Source organism: Aegilops tauschii, chromosome 4 (assembly GCF_002575655.3).
Source record: "Aegilops tauschii subsp. strangulata cultivar AL8/78 chromosome 4, Aet v6.0, whole genome shotgun sequence".
NCBI lineage: Eukaryota > Viridiplantae > Streptophyta > Magnoliopsida > Poales > Poaceae > Aegilops > Aegilops tauschii.
Genome location: NC_053038.3, coordinates 497,995,010 through 498,013,615, shown reverse-complemented (window position 1 = coordinate 498,013,615; position 18,606 = coordinate 497,995,010). Strand labels below are relative to the sequence as shown.

Genomic DNA, 18,606 nt, shown 5'->3' with positions numbered 1-18,606 from the left:
CGCTCATAAGTTAGCAAGAGTAGCTGCAGGGGAGGGTTTATGTAATATTTGGTTTGGTGTCCCCCAGACTCTATCCTAGATGGATGACATTCTGAGCTTTGGTTCTTAAATAAAGCGGCGGCAAGTTTCCCTAAAAAAAAGATGTTTTTTTTACATCAGCTGTTGGAGACGCCCTAACGACCGCGCGTGTGTAATCGGACGGCCAGGAAGGTGACGCGCGGAACGGTCACCGACGGCGGAGCAGAGAGAGTCCATCTCAAAATCGGGCACGACACGGCCCCTACGTCTTTTTGGCTGGATCAGCCCTAATCGCGCTCCCGACCGCCTCTCGTTCCCGTCGCCTGCCGCCTCCAGCCGCCGAGGGTCTCCAGCGCGGCCGCCCTCTGCCGGCTAGCTCGGCTTGCGCGTACAACCTCCCCGCTGAACCACACGCACAGTCACAGAGCCTGATATCCGCACGCGTCGTCGGCATCTGATCCGAGGGGCGCGGTTTCGCCGAACTGCGGCCGGTTCCCCGATGGCGGTGACTGGGCGAGAGGGTGACGACGACGTCGACCACTACGAGGTGCTCCGCCTCCCGTCCGGCGAGGAAGGCGCGGCGCTGAGCGTCGAGCGGATTGACAAGGCCTACCGGACGCAGTCGCGGCTGCGGCACCCCGACGACCCCAACGCCACCGCCGACTTCCAGAGCCTCGCCAGCTCGTACAAGATCCTCCGGGACGAGCCCCTCCGCCGCCAGTTCGACGCCCGCCTCCGCGGCCGCCGCACGCGCCGCGGCCACAGGGGCAAAGCGGCGGAAGGCCGTCTCGGACCTAGAGGAACGCGAGCGCGCCTTTGCCGCCCGCGGAGGCCTCGCCGTCCACGCTGCCGAGCTGGCGAAGCGGGAGGAGAAGCGGATGGCCGCCGATATCCAGCGCACGCTGGATGAGCACTTCGCTCCCAACAAGTCCTGCATCTCTGGCGTTGCTTCCACTTCGGTAATGTCTCACGCTTCTTTGAGTCTATTCAATTTGTTCGTCTTATATATTGTGCAGGATTGATAATAGCGATGTACTCTTGCTGCAGTTACAATTGCTGCTTGCCTTTTGGGACGATGAATGATTTTGGGGAATTTTCTCTAAACTTTACATGTAAAAAGTAAAATGAGCATACAACACATTTGTAGGTTATAACTTATAACACTCCAAATGTATTTCATCATCCAAAGTAGCCATGTGAACATATCTAGATTATTCAGCATCAGACATCTTCCTTTGACACATCATAGCTTCCTCGGAACATTGAAGAAAAGTTTTTTTTTTGTGTGTGTAGATTTCTCATATCTCTTCCTTAGCGTCAATGTAGATTTCAAAACTATGTACTCCCTCCGTCTCAAAATTCTTGTCTTGGATACGGATGTATCAAGTCACGTTTTAGTATTAGATTCATCCGTATCTACACAAATCTAAGACAAGAATTTTGGGACGGAGGGAGTATGATATTGTCTATTTGTACGCTGCAGGAGATTTGCCAATTTGTATTATCTAACTTGTTTATTTTTTCTCTTTAGGCACATGGAGATAAGAAGGGTGGAACTCCAGAGAACGGACCAAAAACAGAGAACGATAAGATCTTGAAGGTTTCATGGGAAGGGGGTGCAGATTACTACACTGCAGCAAAGTTGGACGAGATTTTTAAACAATTTGGCACGGTTGAAGACATTGTGATCATGTTTAGCAAATCAAAGAGTAAGGGTTCAGCACTTGTTGTCATGGTTTCCAAAGAGGCAGCAGTAAGTCTCCTTTCTCTATGTTATTATTTTGGTCTCGCAGAGTTTTTCCATCTTAACCGAAAGTCTTATAGATCTCAAATAGCACAGAAAATTGAGTTCGTTTTAAATCCACTGCAAGATAGAAATTCATAATTCATAAGCTATATAAACAGTGTCTGCATGCCTATGTTTTATTGTGCATGGTGTCTTGCTCTCTCTATTGATGGTTCAGTATTGATGTCATTGGTTTCATTTGCATAAATCTTGTGGATCTTTTCCAAGCTTTATTTTCTTTCGGAATTGATTATATGTTCTTATTCAGTGGCTAACCAATACTTGTTGATCTTTTAACAGCGATCTGCACTGAAGAACCATTCTGTCTACAATGTTTTCCCAATCCCGTTAAGTGTTGCTCCGGTCCCAGCAAAGTGAAATCAAAGACCTGAACCGAGAACAAGCAACACTGATGTTACTGCATTCTGCAATTTCGAAGCATCAACATGCCGACAACTTGAAGAGGTACTTAAATGAGGACGATTTTGTTGCAGTCGCTTTGGTTCGTCTTCAGTTTCCACTGTATTTGTTAAGTACATATTCATGCATGTGTCCCGCGGCTAGTGAACAAAGAAGAATCATCCTAGAATTATGTTTAATTTCCTTCACAAGGTAGTTTGCATATGATGTTGTGTGATATAGATACACTCGTGGAATGCGCATTGTATGTTGTGATCGAACCGATTACCTAATGAACGTGTTTCTGACCTTACAGCTTCAAAGAAGGAATCAATGAGTATAATTCATGCGTCTTGAATCCGCTGCAGATTCGGACTCGCCCCCGCCTTCCTCGCCCTTCTCCACCGTCCGAGCTGCCGCCTCCACCGAATTCGCCACCGCCACCAAATCCGCCCGTCGAAGTTGTCGCCGCCGTCGCCGCCATGCCTCTTCGCCGCGGATCGACCCCCCCCCCCCCCCTCCCCTCCCGCCTCAACCGGCCTCTATCTGCCCGTTTCGGCCACCGCCGCCACGCTTCCACTCGAGGAGCTCCAGGGCCGTTCAAGGGCCTGTCCGAGCTGTGCGCTCGCACAGGGCCCCCAAAATCGAGGGGCCCCCAATTAGGGCCATATACGTGTATGAATAGTTTGAAAAATAAAATCAGTTTTGGGCCATACGTTGCCGCTGTGGTGGCCTGAGGGCTGAAAACACTGATTTCGGCCTTCCTGGGCCTAGTCCGCTCGAGGCCTCGAGCCATACGCGCTGTCCATCCTAGCGCAGTACGTGTACGTACGTTTCGTGACTTCTGCCGTCCCCTATTCCCTAATCTCTCCGCTTTCCATCTGGTTCCTCTGCGGCTGTGCGATCTATCTTTTCGGGACGACTGAATCGGTGGCTCGGTGGCGATTGCTTTGCAGCCAGGCGATGGCGGAAGTGGAACTGCACGGGACTTGCGACCGCTGGACGCCGTTGCGTCGTCCGACACTGCTGCGATGGCGCCGAACAGAAGGCCAACGGCCAACAGTAACCGGTGCCCTACACGTCTCCTCTTTTCTCTAATTTTGATACAAACTGCGAAGTTGTGTTAAAATTTTAGTTATATGCTTTGGAATGATTTTTTGTCTAGTTATTGAATTTCAAAAGTTATCACAGATTCAAGATTTTCAATAGTTGCTCGTCTTCCAAGTCGAAAATCAAGGTTCTATCTGATTCTTACTATCTATACAAATTACAAGCCTATATTTTATGTGAGTTCATCAGCTTAAATGCATTCATATTATTTTGTTTGGTTGATAAACAGAAACAATCATGCATTGTAGTTTATTGGTTTTAGTATTTTGCATTCACACTTGAGAATTTTCTAAACATTGTAAGAAATAACATAAATTGAAATTATATAGTCAGGTGATTATGCTTGAGTTATTATAGGTTTTTTAAAATGTTAGGGCCCCATTTTGCTTTTCGCACCGGGGGCCCGAATTCCTGGAGACGGCCCTGAGGAGCTCCACCAGCTTCCATGGGATGCGTCGGCTGTTACTCGGTCGAGATCATGTAGGACGACGTGCGCTACTGGCTCAGCACATGGACGAGCCGGACATCGCCGCCCGTGCCTTCGACAAGGCTTGTTTGCGCCTCGGGCGGCCGAAGTCTCATTTGAACTTCCAGGAGATTGACAACTAGGTCAATGCGGGGTTCGTCGGTCTCGACATCGAGATGACAACCGTCGCGGAGAAGAATGAGACACAACTCATTCTTGATCAGTGCGATGCTCGTTTGCAGGATGAGGCCGCGATGGCAAGGTTTGCGGCGGAAAATCCGCACCTTGTGCAGACAGAGTACGATTTCTATGTGTGCGGAACAAGGAGGAGAAGGAGGTGGAGGAGTAGAAGAAGAGGAAGAAGGAGGACGAGGCTGGCCCCTCGACGGTGGTCGCACTCAATAGTTCACACTCGATGAAAAAGGAGGCCAACTCGCCAGCCTCCGAGATCGACTAGGACGACCTCTCTGATGAGTAGTCTGTAGTAGTTTGTAGTCGAAGAATCTTTGTATCAGAACAATTTTTAGTTTGTATCGGAACTATGTTTTTAGTTTGTATCAAAACTATGTTTAAAATTTGCATGTTCACGTCCTGTCATGACACTATTCTGTTGGATGCTAGCAACAAAGGACACTATTCAGTTAGATGCTAGCAACAAAGGTAAGGAGAAGGTGAGCGGTGTTGTAGTTGATTATGCACCATTAAAAGATCATGTGGGTCTGGACACCTCCCCTTAACTACCATATCAAGATCAATGTTGACGCCAGTTTTGCGGAGAGTACTAATGCAGCCAGTGTGGGGGTTGCAGCTCGTAATTCTTCTCGAGAAATTATTGTTTCTTCGTGGGATTTTATTGATCGGTGTACTAGTGTATATGAAATTGAGCTCCGCTTTGCCTAGCAAAACTTTATATAGGTATCACCCTTCATCAGACTGACTGTGCTTTGGTACACTCTGTCCTTGCGAATGAGAAGCTTGACAGGTCCTCTCTGATTGATCTGATGAATGAGGCACTGACTATCTCCAGGATAATCCAATATTTTAATATTTCAAAGATAAATCAGAGTGTCAATGGGTGGCACATGAGATTGCTAAGTTTAGATTTAGTACTAGATCCGATGGGATTCTTATTAATTATGTTTCGCCTGACGTGGTGTATGTTGTAATAAATGATTGTAATAACATTTGTTTGGATTAATTAATATATGTGGGGTTTTCAAAAAAAAAAAAGCATGTTCTATCTAAAGCGACAACGCTGATGGCCGTTAGATAGCCACCCGATGGAATCCGTCCAAGCCATCTGATCGCTATATAACACGCGACTTCGTCTATTCTACAGGTCAACGGCCACGGATGCTCGCACCCCATCTCTGAACTACGCGCCTCTGTCCATGTGCGCAGCTCCGGCGAGCCCGGCTCCGGCAAGGGCAACGGCCGCTGGCCGCTCACACCTCGCTGCCTCGCAGCACTGTCCTCCGTTTCTCGCCGAAGAAACCTTCCCCGATCGTCGATTTCGGTTGTAGCTTTGCCATCAAAACCGGATGCAATTTCCCTGGCTGTCCGGTTGCAACTCCTTGCTATTGACGCTCATGGTTGCAGCATCCCGGTGCGCCGCTCGTCGTCCTCGCCGTCGAGCTCGCTGTAGAGGGTTCTGCAAACAATGGCACCAGTTTCGTCAGTTGTAGCAAAACCCGACGACGGTTGCAGCAAAAACGACACCGTCGCCGTCGCGGGTTGTAGCTCCGCTGTGGATTGATGTAGCAAAACGTTTTGTTGGTCGTAGCAAAAACCAAAAGCGGTTGCAGCAAAGACGTCACCGCCACCGTCGTGGGTCGTAGCTCCGCCTTGGATGGATGTAGCAAAAAGTTTCGTTGGTCACAGCAAAAACCAATAGCGGTTGCAGCAAAAAAACGTCGTGGCCGCGGTGGTCGCCATGGCTACCGTCGAACAAAGAACAAAGGCCCGTTCCAGCAATTCTGACGCCGGTTCCAGCAAATGATGTGGCTGATTGCAGCAAAACGCCACGCTTGCGACAACCATTCCAGCAAAAGTGGTTGCCCGTTCCAGCAATTCGAGACGCCACTTCCAGCAAATCTCGATGCCCGTTCCAGCAATATCACGGCAATCCCGGTAGACTCGTCGTAGCTCCCGGACAAGCTGGTTCCAGCAAAACGTTGCGCCGCTTGCAACATTCCTTCGGCCGCCGTCCCTCATTCAGCTAGCCGACTCCCCCCGCTCGCCGCATCACCGTAAAAGCATGGCCATGCCCGCCGTCCTAGCACCGCGGGGGCCGGTTGCAGCATTCACCTGGCTGTTGTGTGCCCTTCATGGACTGGGTTCGCTCGCGGTTGAGTGGAGGAGGCGACTGGCTTGCCGGCGTGGACGTGGAGCCATGGGAAGGCATGGCGTGTGTTTGTGTAGAGTCAAAGAGCAAGAGGATAAGAAAAGAGACGCGAGCGAGACAGAAAGACGATGGAGGATTCAGGAAGAAAGGGGAAGGACAAGGCAGCCGTGCTGGGGTCCACAAAATACGTGGCTGGAACGTGGAAGTGGAGTCACGAGATCTGTTACGAACTTATTACGATCCAACGTGTAGCGCGCGGCCGGCCGAAGTTTCGGCCAACGTGTAGGCGTTAAACGTTTCCCCTATCTAAATCTACAATGTTTGGATGTTTTCATGCCCAATATACATCACCCGGTGGAGCAAAATGATGCCCTATTTTACATACTTGTTGGTGCAAACAGCTTTGAGGTGATGCAAAAATTACTTTTTGATGATGTAAAACTACTAGTACTTTTTAGATGCACAAGATACATCACCTGTTAAAATGCTTTAACGACCGGATGGGAAGCCCGATCGGTCACCGACGCGGAGCAGAGAGGGTCCATCTCAAAATTGGGCACGATCTACAGTTCGCACCCCACACGGGCCCTACGTCTTTTTGGCTGGACCATACACGACCGCCTCTCGTTCCCGCCGCCTCCCGCCTCCCGCCTCCGAGGGTTTCCGGCGCGGCTGCCCTCCCCGGCTCGCTCGGATTGCGCGTACAACCTCCCCGCTGAACCACACGCACAGAGCCTGATATCCAGAGCCTCGCCAGCTCGTACAAGATCCTCCGAGACGAGCCCCTTCGTCGCCAGTTCGACGCCCGCCTCCGCGCCCGCCGCGAGGCCGCCGCCCGCGCCGCGGCGAGAGGGGCCAAGCGGCGGAAGGCCGTCTTAGACCTAGAGGAGCGCGAGCGCGCCTTTGCCGCCGGCAGAGGCGTCGATCCTGCTGAGCTCGCCAAGCGAGAGCACAAGCGGAACGTTGCCGATATCGAGCGCGTACTGAATGACTTCGCTGCCAGGAATTCCGGTGTCTCTGGATTTGCTTCGACTTCGGTAATTAATGTCTCGCTGTTCGTTTGAATCCATTCAATTTATTCGTTTTACTGTACAGGATTGGTAGCGATGTACTCCCTCCGTTCCTAAATATTTGTCTTTTTAAAGATTTCAAATGGACTACCACATACAGATGTATATAGACATATTTTAGAGTGTAAAGTCACTCATTTTGCTCCGTATGTAGCCATTTGTTGAAATCTTTAAGAAAACAAATAGTGATGCATGCTTGTTCTCGTAACTCTGTTTTCTAACAAGTGTTTTTTGGAGTAGCTTGTACTACTTCAGATATTAGAGGCAATATTTTCTAGGAAGTTTAAAGAAAACAAAACCCCTCCGAACCTCCAGTGCAGTTGTATTTTTCACGCACCTGTCATTCCTAGTTGATGCTTGACAATGAAAACCATAGGCTAAAACCAACCATACCCATATTGTTGACGATAAGATACACTTCATAACCCATGAGCTCAGCTGTGATTCAGAAGAAGCCGAATATCTTTTATTTAGTTTCTAAACGGATCCAAAATATCTTTTGCCTCAACCATTAATTGAGTACAAAAGAGTAGTTCCGGTAATTAACACAAAACCAGGCGAAAATCGTCACAATTCACCAAGCGGCAAACAGGATATCTCACTCACATCTTTACGAATAGAGCAACGCCGAGACATCGCATTTGTAGTCATCTTCCTCGTCTTCTTGAGCAAGCGACTTCGACTTCGCCATGGATAAAGAAGCCAAAGAAATGATGTGATTGCAAACTGAAGCTTGGGTGAAGTTGGAGGAGGTAATTTTCACTTCACAGCGCCGTTACGACAGTGCAATCCAGCCGACACGTCACCACCCTCTTGTCCCCTTGCTTCGCTTGGTTGGCTCGCCTCCTCCCGGATAGGCCCCGTGCTCCACCCATGGCCACGCCGCTGGTCCTCGCCTCCCGCGGCGCCCACGCCGCCGCCGCCACCACCACCACCGCCACCTGCGCCTCCCAGCACCTCGCCGCGGCCACCTCCAAGGAGCCCCCGCCGCGCGTGCGGCCCAAGCGCGGCGGCACCAAGTCGCTCGTCCTCTCCCACGCCGCCGCCGGCCGCATGGACGCCGCCCGGGAGGCCCTGGCGGCCGCCGGGAGCCGGGACGCGTTCCTCCACAACGTCGTCATCCGGGGCCTCGCCGACGCGGGCCTCCCGGGCGCCGCGCTGGCCGCCTACCGCGCCATGCTGGCGGCCGGCGCGCGGCCCGACCGCTTCACCTTCCCCGTCGTCCTCAAGTGCTGCGCGCGGCTCGGCGCGCTCGACGACGGCCGCGCGGCGCACTCGGCGGCGATCAGGCTCGGCGTGGCGGCCGCCGACGTGTACACGGGCAACTCGCTCCTCGCCTTCTACGCCAGGCTCGGCCTGGTGGACGACGCCGAGCGGGTGTTCGACGGAATGCCGGCCAGGGACATCGTCACCTGGAACTCCATGGTCGACGGCTACGTGTCCAACGGACTCGGGGCGCTCGCGCTGGGCTGCTTCAGGGAGATGCACGAGGCGCTGGAGGTGCAGCATGACGGCGTCGGGATCATAGCCGCGCTCGCCGCGTGCTGCTTGGAATCGGCGCTGATGCAAGGGCGGGAGGTCCACGCCTACGTGATCAGGCACGGGATGGAGCATGACGTCAAGGTTGGCACTTCTATCCTTGACATGTACTGCAAGTGTGGCGACATTGCTTCTGCCGAGGGCGTGTTTGCGACGATGCCGTTGAGGACCGTGGTGACATGGAATTGCATGATAGGTGGGTATGCGCTGAACGAACAGCCCGAGGAGGCATTTGATTGCTTCGTGCAAATGAAGGAAGAGGGCCACCAGGTTGAAGTGGTCACCGCTATCAATTTGCTCGCTGCCTGTGCTCAAACTGAGAGCTCACTGTATGGAAGGAGTGTTCATGGTTACATAACTAGAAGACAGTTTCTTCCTCACGTGGTGCTCGAGACTGCGCTTCTCGAGATGTACAGCAAAGTTGGCAAAGTGAAATCATCGGAAAAGGTATTTGGACAGATGACGACCAAAACTCTGGTATCATGGAACAATATGATCGCTGCCTACATGTACAAGGAGATGTATATGGAAGCGATCACATTGTTCCTTGAATTACTGAATCAGCCGCTTTACCCTGATTATTTCACCATGTCGGCAGTAGTACCGGCGTTTGTTTTGCTGGGGTTGCTGAGACAATGCAGGCAAATGCACGGCTACATTGTCAGGCTAGGTTACGGGGAGAGCACTCTCATCATGAACGCAGTTATGCATATGTATGCGAGGTGTGGTGATGTTGTGTCCTCGAGAGAGATATTTGACAAGATGGCAGGCAAGGATGTCATCTCTTGGAACACAATGATAATGGGCTATGCGATTCATGGTCAGGGGAGAACTGCACTGGACATGTTCTCCGAGATGAAATGTAATGGTCTGCAACCAAATGAGAGCACCTTTGTCTCCGTGTTGACTGCTTGCAGTGTTTCAGGCTTGACAGATGAAGGCTGGACGCAGTTCAACTCAATGCAACATGACTATGGTATGATCCCACAGATTGAGCACTACGGATGCATGACAGATCTGCTCGGTCGGGCAGGTGATCTTAGAGAGGTTATGCAATTTATTGAAAAAATGCCAATAGATCCAACATTCAGGGTTTGGGGCTCCCTACTGACTGCAAGTAGGAATAGGAATGATATGGATATAGCAGAATACGCAGCAGAGAGGATATTTCAACTCGAACATGACCAACCGGAACATGACAACACAGGTTGCTATGTTCTTATTTCTTCCATGTATGCCGATGCTGGGAGATGGAACGATGTCGAGAGAATAAGATCACTGATGGAGGAGAAGGGGCTGCGAAGGACAGAACCAACAAGCATAGTTGAGCTTCTTCATGGCATCTCCTGCAGTTTTGTCAACGGGGACATGATGCACCCTCAGAGCAAGATGATTCATGAAGTGTCCAACTTTCTGTCAGGAAAGATTGGAGAAATAGTTGACCCAACGAATCAATCTGATCCAACCTCTCTGGAGTCGAGGAGAACAACAGAGCCTAACAAGCATAGTGTAAGGCTGGCTGTCGTCTTTGGTCTTATATCATCGGAGGCCAGAACCCCGATTCTTGTCAAGAAGAACGTGCGCATATGCAACGACTGCCATCATGCGCTGAAGTTGATATCGAAATATTCAGGACGGAGGATTGTTGTTGGCGACACAAATATCTATCACCAATTCTCTGATGGCTCTTGCTGCTGTGGTGACTACTGGTGAACAGAATGGTTATCGTTGATGGCAAGCCTGAATGCATTTCAGCAAAAGCAAGAGAGCACCAGGACGCAGATATGGTTTCATGACAATCTGCAGCTGTATGTGACAGATTCAAACCTCACACAGCTTCTGAATTCTGTTGCTCCTTTGCTCTAAAGAAAACTTCTGAATTCTGATGATGCCAGCACCAGTACAATCTTCAGGAAACATACATGAGGGATCAGTTCTCATGTACTCGCCGCATCGGGATCGAAGAGCAGGGCTTGTCTTGCTGTTGGCAACGGAGATTATACACTGATTGGAACAAGTGCCGGCTGTGCCGCCTTTTGACTTTTGTAACTGACAATGATATGATGTACAAAGTCAATTCTTCTCAACTGAAAATTTTGAAATTACTGGTAACTCAGTGTATAGTTGTATAACACACATACATCATACATGGATCAAATGCAAAATGAAAGTTGATTTCCTGTCACATTTCTTGGCAAAGATAGAACTAGGCATGACAAGGAAGAAATGCTTCATAAGTACCTCATTTCGTACATAGTAAATTTTACAACAAAAATTAACAAACATAAGCAGCAGCAGCTGAAGAAGAAGAGGAAGCATGGGGCGCATCGAGTCGGGGTGGGGGTGTGGGGGGATCTACGCCCCGCCGCGGCGCTTGGCCTCCTCGGCCTGGACCATGCGGCGCGAGGCGTCGGCGACGCGCTCCAGGGCCTGGTCGACGGCGTCGCGGCCGCCGATGAGGAGCCGCGCGACCACCTCCGGGTCGCGCTCGCCGCGGGCCTCCTCGAACTCGCGGCGCGCGTTGGCGCGCAGCGTGTCGCGCCACGGCACGCCGCGCTCGTCGGGCCACTCGAACAGCCGCGTCGCCCGCAGGATGTCCCGGTACAGCCCCAGCGCCTCCCGCCGCGAGCTCGTCAGCCGCCGCCGCGCCAGGGCCTCCGCCGCGTCGTCGTCGAGGGCGGGGGACTTCTTGGAGAGGTGGCGGTCCAGGAGCTCGTCGATGGTGTCGGGCCCCTCGTGGATGGATCGGGCCCGCGGCGGCCCCCTCGTGCCGGCGAGGGCGCGGAGGAGCGGCGAGCCGCGTGGGCGTGCGGCCATGGCCATTGAGGTGCGTCGCTAGGGTCGGGTCGGGTTGGGTCGTCGGTTGGGTTCCTTTTGTGGGTCGGGGTCGGGTCGGGCTGAGTGGCGACTTGACCTGGTTGGGTTGCGGCTATTTTCACAGCAAATCAGATCAGAAATTCAGAACAGTTAAAACGAAGGTTGATGGATCACACCGTCTTCGATCTTCACACAATTTACAGCAAATTTCACTCGTACAAGTTCATTTCGCAACCAACGATTTTTACATCTAGTACTAGTGCTGATCTACAGCAGGAAGGAAACACATCTGTAACCGCAAGCAAGCATCGCCGCGGAATGAATCAAAGCTTCACAACTCGGCGGTCAGCGCGCGGCGGCGGCGGAGGAGGAACCGGCGGCGGTGACGGCCTTGACCTTGAACCGGTACCTGGGCCGGCGGGGGACGACCTGGCTAGGGCCCATCCCGAGCTGGCCGGTGCCGTCCATGAGCGGCGGCCCGTCGTCGTAGACGTGGCCGAGGAGCCTGCCGCAGGCGTCGCAGCTGACGCGGGTGCGCTTCCGCTGGATGCCCCAGTAGTCGAGCGTCTCGAAGAAGGGCCGGATCCGGTCCTCCGCCGCGAACCGCAGCCGCGACTCGTCCACCCAGCTGAAGGACAGCGTGCCCTTGTTCCCCGCCTCGAAGTAGGTCCCCGCCGGGTACAGGTTGGAGGCCGACAGGTTCAGGTCCGCGCCGCACGCCGCGCACCCGTACGCCGCCGCCGGAGTCGCCGGAGCCGGTGGCTGGGCCATCGGTCGATCGTGGCCGTGTGGTTTGGATGCTTTTGTGTGGGGGATTTGGGTTGGAGGGGTGGTTCGTTCCTTGGGGGTGAAGGACGACACGGCACGGCAGCTTTGCTTGCTGCGGCCGCCGCGTTGGACCGGGCGTTTGAGAAGCTTCTGTTCGGTCTTTGGTTAAAGTCAACCGGGAGAACGTGGGCGCGCAAACACCGACTCAGAAGTCCACACCACGAGACTCGTAAAACCACAGACGTCTGATCGATCGAAGAATTATGAAATGCGGGGAGTACAGTACCCGCCCGACCCGACCCGACCACACGGCTCGCGACACACCCGACCCGACCCACGCGACATTTATAGTATGTTTGACATGATTTTGACAAAAAATGCGTTCAAACATTTTCACCATGTACTCCCTCCGTTTCAAAATAGATGACTTAAGAGCAACTCCAACGGGCCGACCCAAACGGACGGCGCTTTTGTCCGCTTTTTGTCCGTTTGGGTCGGCCCGGCGGACACAAACGTCCGGCGCTGTGTTTGGGTCGGCGCGAGCGCCCAACGCTGGCCCGACCCATTTCGTCGGCGCGCCAAAAAAAAGTATTGCAAGCATTTTGAAATACATGCATTTAATTAAACATAAAAGCCGGCCACGAAGGCCGGCGAAAGTCCATATTACATTAATTAAAACACTAAAAACTAGACGACGCGCTGCCCCTGGCGTCCTCGTCGGCGGCGGCGTCTGCGTCGGGACCGGTGAGGTCGATCAACGTCGGCGCAGGGCCGGCCCAGGGGAACGCCGTGTTCCAGACGGCGGTGATGTCGGGCTTTGCCGCCGCTGCCTGCGCCGCCGCTGCCTGGGCCTGGCGCGCCTCCTCTTCGGCCTCGAGCTCGAGCATCTGCAGGCGCTCGCCCTCCCGGCGCTCCCCGGCCAGCCGAACGCGGCGCCAGTGGTCGAGGTAGGCCGCTCCTGCTTCTCCGTCGCCCCGAGCCAGATTGGCGGAGCGATGACCCACTCGCGCACTACTCCGGTCCAGGAGTAGCGCTCGAGGTAGGCCGGCTCCTCCGGCTCGGCCTTGGGCGGGGATGGCGGGGCCACTGGCGGCACGACGCAGTCGCCCGCCGCCATGGCAGCCTCGAAAGCCGCCTCGTCCGCCTCCCTCCACCGCTCCTCCTCCTCGCTCTCCTTGATGGCCGCCTGGTAGGCGGCCTCGGCCTCCTGGTCCTCGTCGCGAACGACGAGCGTGGGCGGCGGCAGGCTGTGGTTGACGCCGCGGACGCTGCGTCGCCTCGCCTCCTCGTGCTCGAAGGCGAACCATCGAGCCCAGTTGGGCGAGTCGACGCGGAACAGCGGGTCGGCGCGCTGCTCCGACGTCAGCAACGCCCGCCGGCACCGCACCTCCTCCGCATGGGCCCTCGCCGTCCGCGGCGCCGCCGGCACTGGGATCCTCTCCGGATCCAAATGCCAGTCATGCGGCAGCGTCACGTCCGGGTACGGCAGAGGCACACGGTGGTGCCAGTGCCACTCGGCCTGGTGCAACGGCACGCTGATGCGCTGCCTCTGCCGGGGAGCGCGCGCCGGCGCGAGGAGGGCGGGGAGGGAAGGGGAATGGCGGGCGGGGGATTTGCCCTTGCGGCTGCTGCCGATGCCGGCGAAGAAACCTATGCTGGCGGTGGCTGCTACCTCTTGAGCACTGCGTTGGTTTCCCTTGAAGAGGAAAGGGTGCTGCAGCAAAGTAGCGTAAGTATTTCCCTCAGTTTTTGAGAACCAAGGTATTAATCCAGTAGGAGGCTACACGCAAGTCCCTCGCACCTACACAAACAAATAAATCCTCGCAACCAACGCGTTAAGGGGTTGTCAATCCCTACACGGTCACTTACGAGAGTGAGATCTGATAGATATGATAGGATAATATTTTTGGTATTTTTATGATAAAGATGCAAAGTAAAATAAAAGCAAAGTAAAAAGCAACGGAAATAACTAAGTGTTGGAAGATTAATATGATGAAGATAGACCCGGGGGGCATAGGTTTTACTAGTGGCTTCTCTCGAGATCATAAGTATTTTACGGTGGGTGAACAAATTACTGTTGAGCAATTGACAGAATTGAGCATAGTTATGAGAATATCTAGGTATGATCATGTATATAGGCATCACGTCCGAGACAAATAGACCGACTCCTGCCTGCATCTACTACTATTACTCCACACATCGACCGCTATCCAACATGCATCTAGAGTATTAAGTTCATAAGAACAGAGTAACGCCTTAAGCAAGATGACATGATGTAGAGGGATAAATTCATGCAATATGATAAAAACCCCATCTTGTTATCCTCGATGGTAACAATACAATACGTGCCTTGCTGCCCCTACTGTCACTGGGAAAGGACACCGCAAGATTGAACCCAATGCTAAGCACTTCTCCCATTGCAAGAAAGATCAATCTAGTAGGCCAAACCAAACTGATAATTCGAAGAGACTTGCAAAGATAACCAATCATACATAAAAGAATTCAGAAGATTCAAATATTGTTCATAGATAAACTTGATCATAAACCCACAATTCATCGGTCTCAACAAACACACCGCAAAAGAAGATTACATCGAATAGATCTCCACGAGAGAGGGGGAGAACATTGTATTGAGATCCAAAAAGAGAGAGGAAGCCATCTAGCTACTAACTATGGACCCGAAGGTCTGAGGTAAACTACTCATACTTCATCGGAGAGGCTATGGTGTTGATGTAGAAGCCCTCCGTGATGGATGCCCCCTCCGGCGGAGCTCCGGAACAGGCCCCAAGATGGGATCTCGTGGGTACAGAAGGTTGCGGCGGTGGAATTAGGTTTTTGGCTCCGTATCTGATCGTTTGGGGGTATGTAGGTATATATAGGAGGAAGGAGTACGTCGGTGGAGCAACGTGGGGCCCACGAGGGTGGAGGGCGCGCCTGGGGGGGGGGGTAGGCGCGCCCCCTACCTCGTGGCTTCCTGGAAGCTTCCTTGACTTAGGGTCCAAGTCTCCTGGATCATGTTCGTTCCAAAAATCACGTTCCCGAAGGTTTCATTCCGTTTGGACTCCGTTTGATATTCTTTTTCTGCGAAACTCTGAAATAGGCAAAAAAAAAACAACAATTTTGGGTTGGGCCTCCGGTTAATAGGTTAGTCCCAAAAATAATATAAAAGTGAATAATAAAGCCCAATAATGTCCAAAACAGAAGATAATATAGCATGGAGCAATCAAAAAGTATAGATACGTTGGAGACGTATCAATGGCTAGGGTTGTCGCCGGCGTGGGAGCAGGGGTGGCCAGATGGGGACGGGGGGCGAGTGGTAGTGGATGAGGACGGCCCCGCCGCACGCCCGGCTTAAAAAAGGACGACCGCCGTCACTGACGCGTGGGCCCAAGGTGGGCGGTCGTCATAAATTATGTTGGCCGTCGTAGTTGGATGGCCGCCAGATGGGGACGCGGCGGACGGCGAGGAGACGCGCGGCGCGTCCGCTTCGCGTCCGCGCCGACGCATTCCAGGCGCAATTTTGGGCCGGAAATGGGTCGGCGCGGACGCCGGGCGGACACGATTTGAGTTTCGGTCGGCGCGTTGGGCCGCCACTTTTGTCCGCGCCGACCCAAACGGACGCGGGCAGACGAAAATGGGTCGCCCCATTGGAGTTGCTCTAACTTTGTACTAACTTTAATATAAAGTTAGTATAAAGTTGGCTCATCTATTTTGGAACGGAGGGAGTGTTTTACAAATTTTAGCAGGTAACTTAAGAAATATTCAACTCATTTAAAGAAACTTTTACCGTGTATTTAGAAAAAAATATTTGACACGGCTTTGAAAAATGTTCAACGTGTGTTTAAAAATATTCACCATGTATTTTAGAAATACTCAACGTGCATTTGACAAGTGTTGAACATGTATTCAAAAAATGCTTAGGAGTGTATCCGAAAAATGTTCAATGTATATTTGAAAAACGTCAACATGTATTTTAGAAATAGGATTGATAAAAATGTCAGAATGTATCACCCATGGTGACGGTGGGGGACGGGGCACTCGACGTCAACATCTACTACGGCGGACAAGGACGGGGGCACGGACAGGGAACAAGGATGGATGAGACAACGGCCCAAACGCAGGAAATGGAGGATGGACGCAAAAGGAGTGTGGTCAATTTGAAGCGGATTTTGGATGGGCCTAGTCTGTCATATCCGATGTGACCGACACGTCTGGGCAACCAATACCCGCTCCATATATGTGCTGGTTTTGAGGAGTGTCGGACAATCTAAACGTTTGGGTTGTCTGTAGTGGGGCTAGTTGGATGGCGTTTTTTTATCTGGACGATGACTAGGTTGTGCCCGGACGTTTGACAAGGGTTTGATGCATCCGGTTGTAAATATTCTAGTTTTTTGTGTGCATAAATGTATACTCTAAAGCTGTTGGAATCATATTAAATTTTATCTCGTTTGATAAAAGGAAAATAAATGCAAATATCTAACATGCTGTTTTTAAATGTAATCTAATCACGTAGTTACCCTTATTGAATTCATGCTCCAACCAACTCATCCAAAAGTCCGAACTGGTTGAGGGAGGTGGGCAATATATTTCAACACTCCCCCGCGCGTCTAGGCTATTTTAGTCCTTAGACCTGGGATCGATGTAGACCGCAGAATCGTTTTATTTAATACTGCGTTGGCAGGGTCTTGAACTCAAGACCTCTTGGCTCTGATACCATATTGAATTCATGCTCCAGCCAACTCATCCAAAAGTCCGAACTGGTGGAGGGAGGTGGACAATATATTTCAACAACCTTCACCTAGGGTGCTGCCTGTGACCACATGATGCCTCGCCGTCTTTGGATTTGACAAACGTCAATCTGTCCCGTGGGACAACCTCCCTCGCATACTCCTTTCAGACTATCCATAGTGGTGAGTAAGTTAGACTAGTATAACATGTATATGTCCTCTCAAAAAAAAGTATAACATGTATATATAATTTGTCTATGTTACTACCTTTATAGTGGGGAGTAATATATGTGATGTCATACAACACTTTATTTATTAGGTTATAAACTAATTTTGTCTTGATATGTGTGATGTTACCCATAATATGAGTAACTAGCTATGTTAATGAATTCATCTTTTTCATTATCAATTATTTGTCACATCATTTATTTTGTCTAAATATGTGTAATATTACCATCTATGTTACTTTTACTATAGGTAGTCTCGTAACTTCGGGCAACAATACGTCCGACAAATACGCTGCTCGTCCCGCATCCCGAAACAAGCACGCCTATCGATGACGTGAGTAGGCGAGCTCGTCCAAGCCTCTGGATTATCGTCCTCGCCTCAAAGATGCATATGTTCGTTGTCCCGTTAGGTGATTTGTTCTGCACGATTCCTCCCTATATGTCTAGATATGTTCGTTGACGTACAGGGGCTGGCTAAGCAAACCGGCTGTGGTGTCTATCCTTTCCCGGACTGCTAGCTGTTTACTTCATCTATTGACTCGTAAGGGCATCTACAATGCAAAGATGCTTGTTTGGGCGCTAAGACAATAAAAAAATTAATTAAGATAATAAGATCAGAGCAGGAGTCTGCCTGTCCAACGCGGGGCGCCTATTTGAGCGCTAATGGGATTGTTTTTCTCGTAAAAGATATGGGTAGCACTCGAGAAAAAAAAGGCTCGTGCGAGAAAAAAAGGCCGAGTGTCCGGTGCCTGGCTTTGCATCGACGCTAGCCAAAATCCCTTGATCGAACGGGATTCGGCCATAACGGCCAGGAATAGAAGCCTGGCGCCTCGCCTAAGCACCGGTGTTGTAGATGCCCTAAGGGCATCTACACTGGTAGACTCTTAAGCAGGCGCTTACAGTAAAAAAATAAATAGCAGAAAATTGAAAAAGAGCTAGGCGCTTTATATCCTCCAACGCAAGGCGCTAATCACGGGCTCTAAATATACGGAGGCCCGACGTTCGTTTCTCTACTCGCGCGGTAGGAAAATAGCCAAGCGCTCGATGCCTTTGTTTGCATCGATGTGGCATCAGGCGCTGGGAATAGCCGTGGTAACTGCCGATTAACAGGGAAATTAATCCTGGCCCCTCTCCCTTAGCGCCTGCGTTGGACATGCCCTAAAGATCGAGGACTCTGCCGCCCACATGAAATCGGATCCATCCATTGTGTACTCTTAGTCATGCAATTAGAGTCCAACGGCTATCCATGGGTGATATATTCTCTAGAATCATCGTGGAGCCCTATTATAGTGCCCCAATTAGTCATAATACTATAAGACAAGATTATAACATGCT

General features: G+C 51.5%; 3 protein-coding genes and 1 pseudogene across 4 annotated transcripts; 2 read left to right on the top strand and 2 right to left on the bottom strand.

Moving 5' to 3' along the window:
- The first annotated feature begins 517 nt into the window (after positions 1 to 517).
- On the top strand, positions 518 to 2,511 carry LOC109735437 (pre-mRNA-splicing factor cwf23-like; annotated as a pseudogene).
- A 5,455-nt stretch (positions 2,512 to 7,966) lies between these two features.
- LOC109735420 (pentatricopeptide repeat-containing protein At4g35130, chloroplastic) lies at positions 7,967 to 10,915 on the top strand. Of its 2 annotated transcripts, XM_073497140.1 has the most exons (2): positions 7,993 to 8,224; positions 8,337 to 10,915. In XM_073497140.1, exon 2 carries the CDS (start codon positions 8,370 to 8,372, stop codon positions 10,443 to 10,445), a length of 2,076 nt encoding a protein of 691 aa, XP_073353241.1. In that variant the 5' UTR covers positions 7,993 to 8,224; positions 8,337 to 8,369; the 3' UTR covers positions 10,446 to 10,915. The 2 variants fall into 2 exon arrangements, with proteins under 2 accessions (XP_020150220.1, XP_073353241.1); XM_020294631.4 differs by having other exon boundaries at positions 7,967 to 10,915.
- On the bottom strand, positions 10,810 to 11,555 carry LOC109735421 (uncharacterized). Its single transcript, XM_020294632.4, has one exon. The coding sequence runs from the start codon at positions 11,553 to 11,555 to the stop codon at positions 11,088 to 11,090; it is 468 nt and encodes a 155-aa protein (XP_020150221.1). The 3' UTR covers positions 10,810 to 11,087.
- A 144-nt stretch (positions 11,556 to 11,699) lies between these two features.
- On the bottom strand, positions 11,700 to 12,320 carry LOC109735422 (uncharacterized). Its single transcript, XM_020294633.4, has one exon. The coding sequence runs from the start codon at positions 12,318 to 12,320 to the stop codon at positions 11,895 to 11,897; it is 426 nt and encodes a 141-aa protein (XP_020150222.1). The 3' UTR covers positions 11,700 to 11,894.
- Positions 12,321 to 18,606: the final 6,286 nt, after the last annotated feature.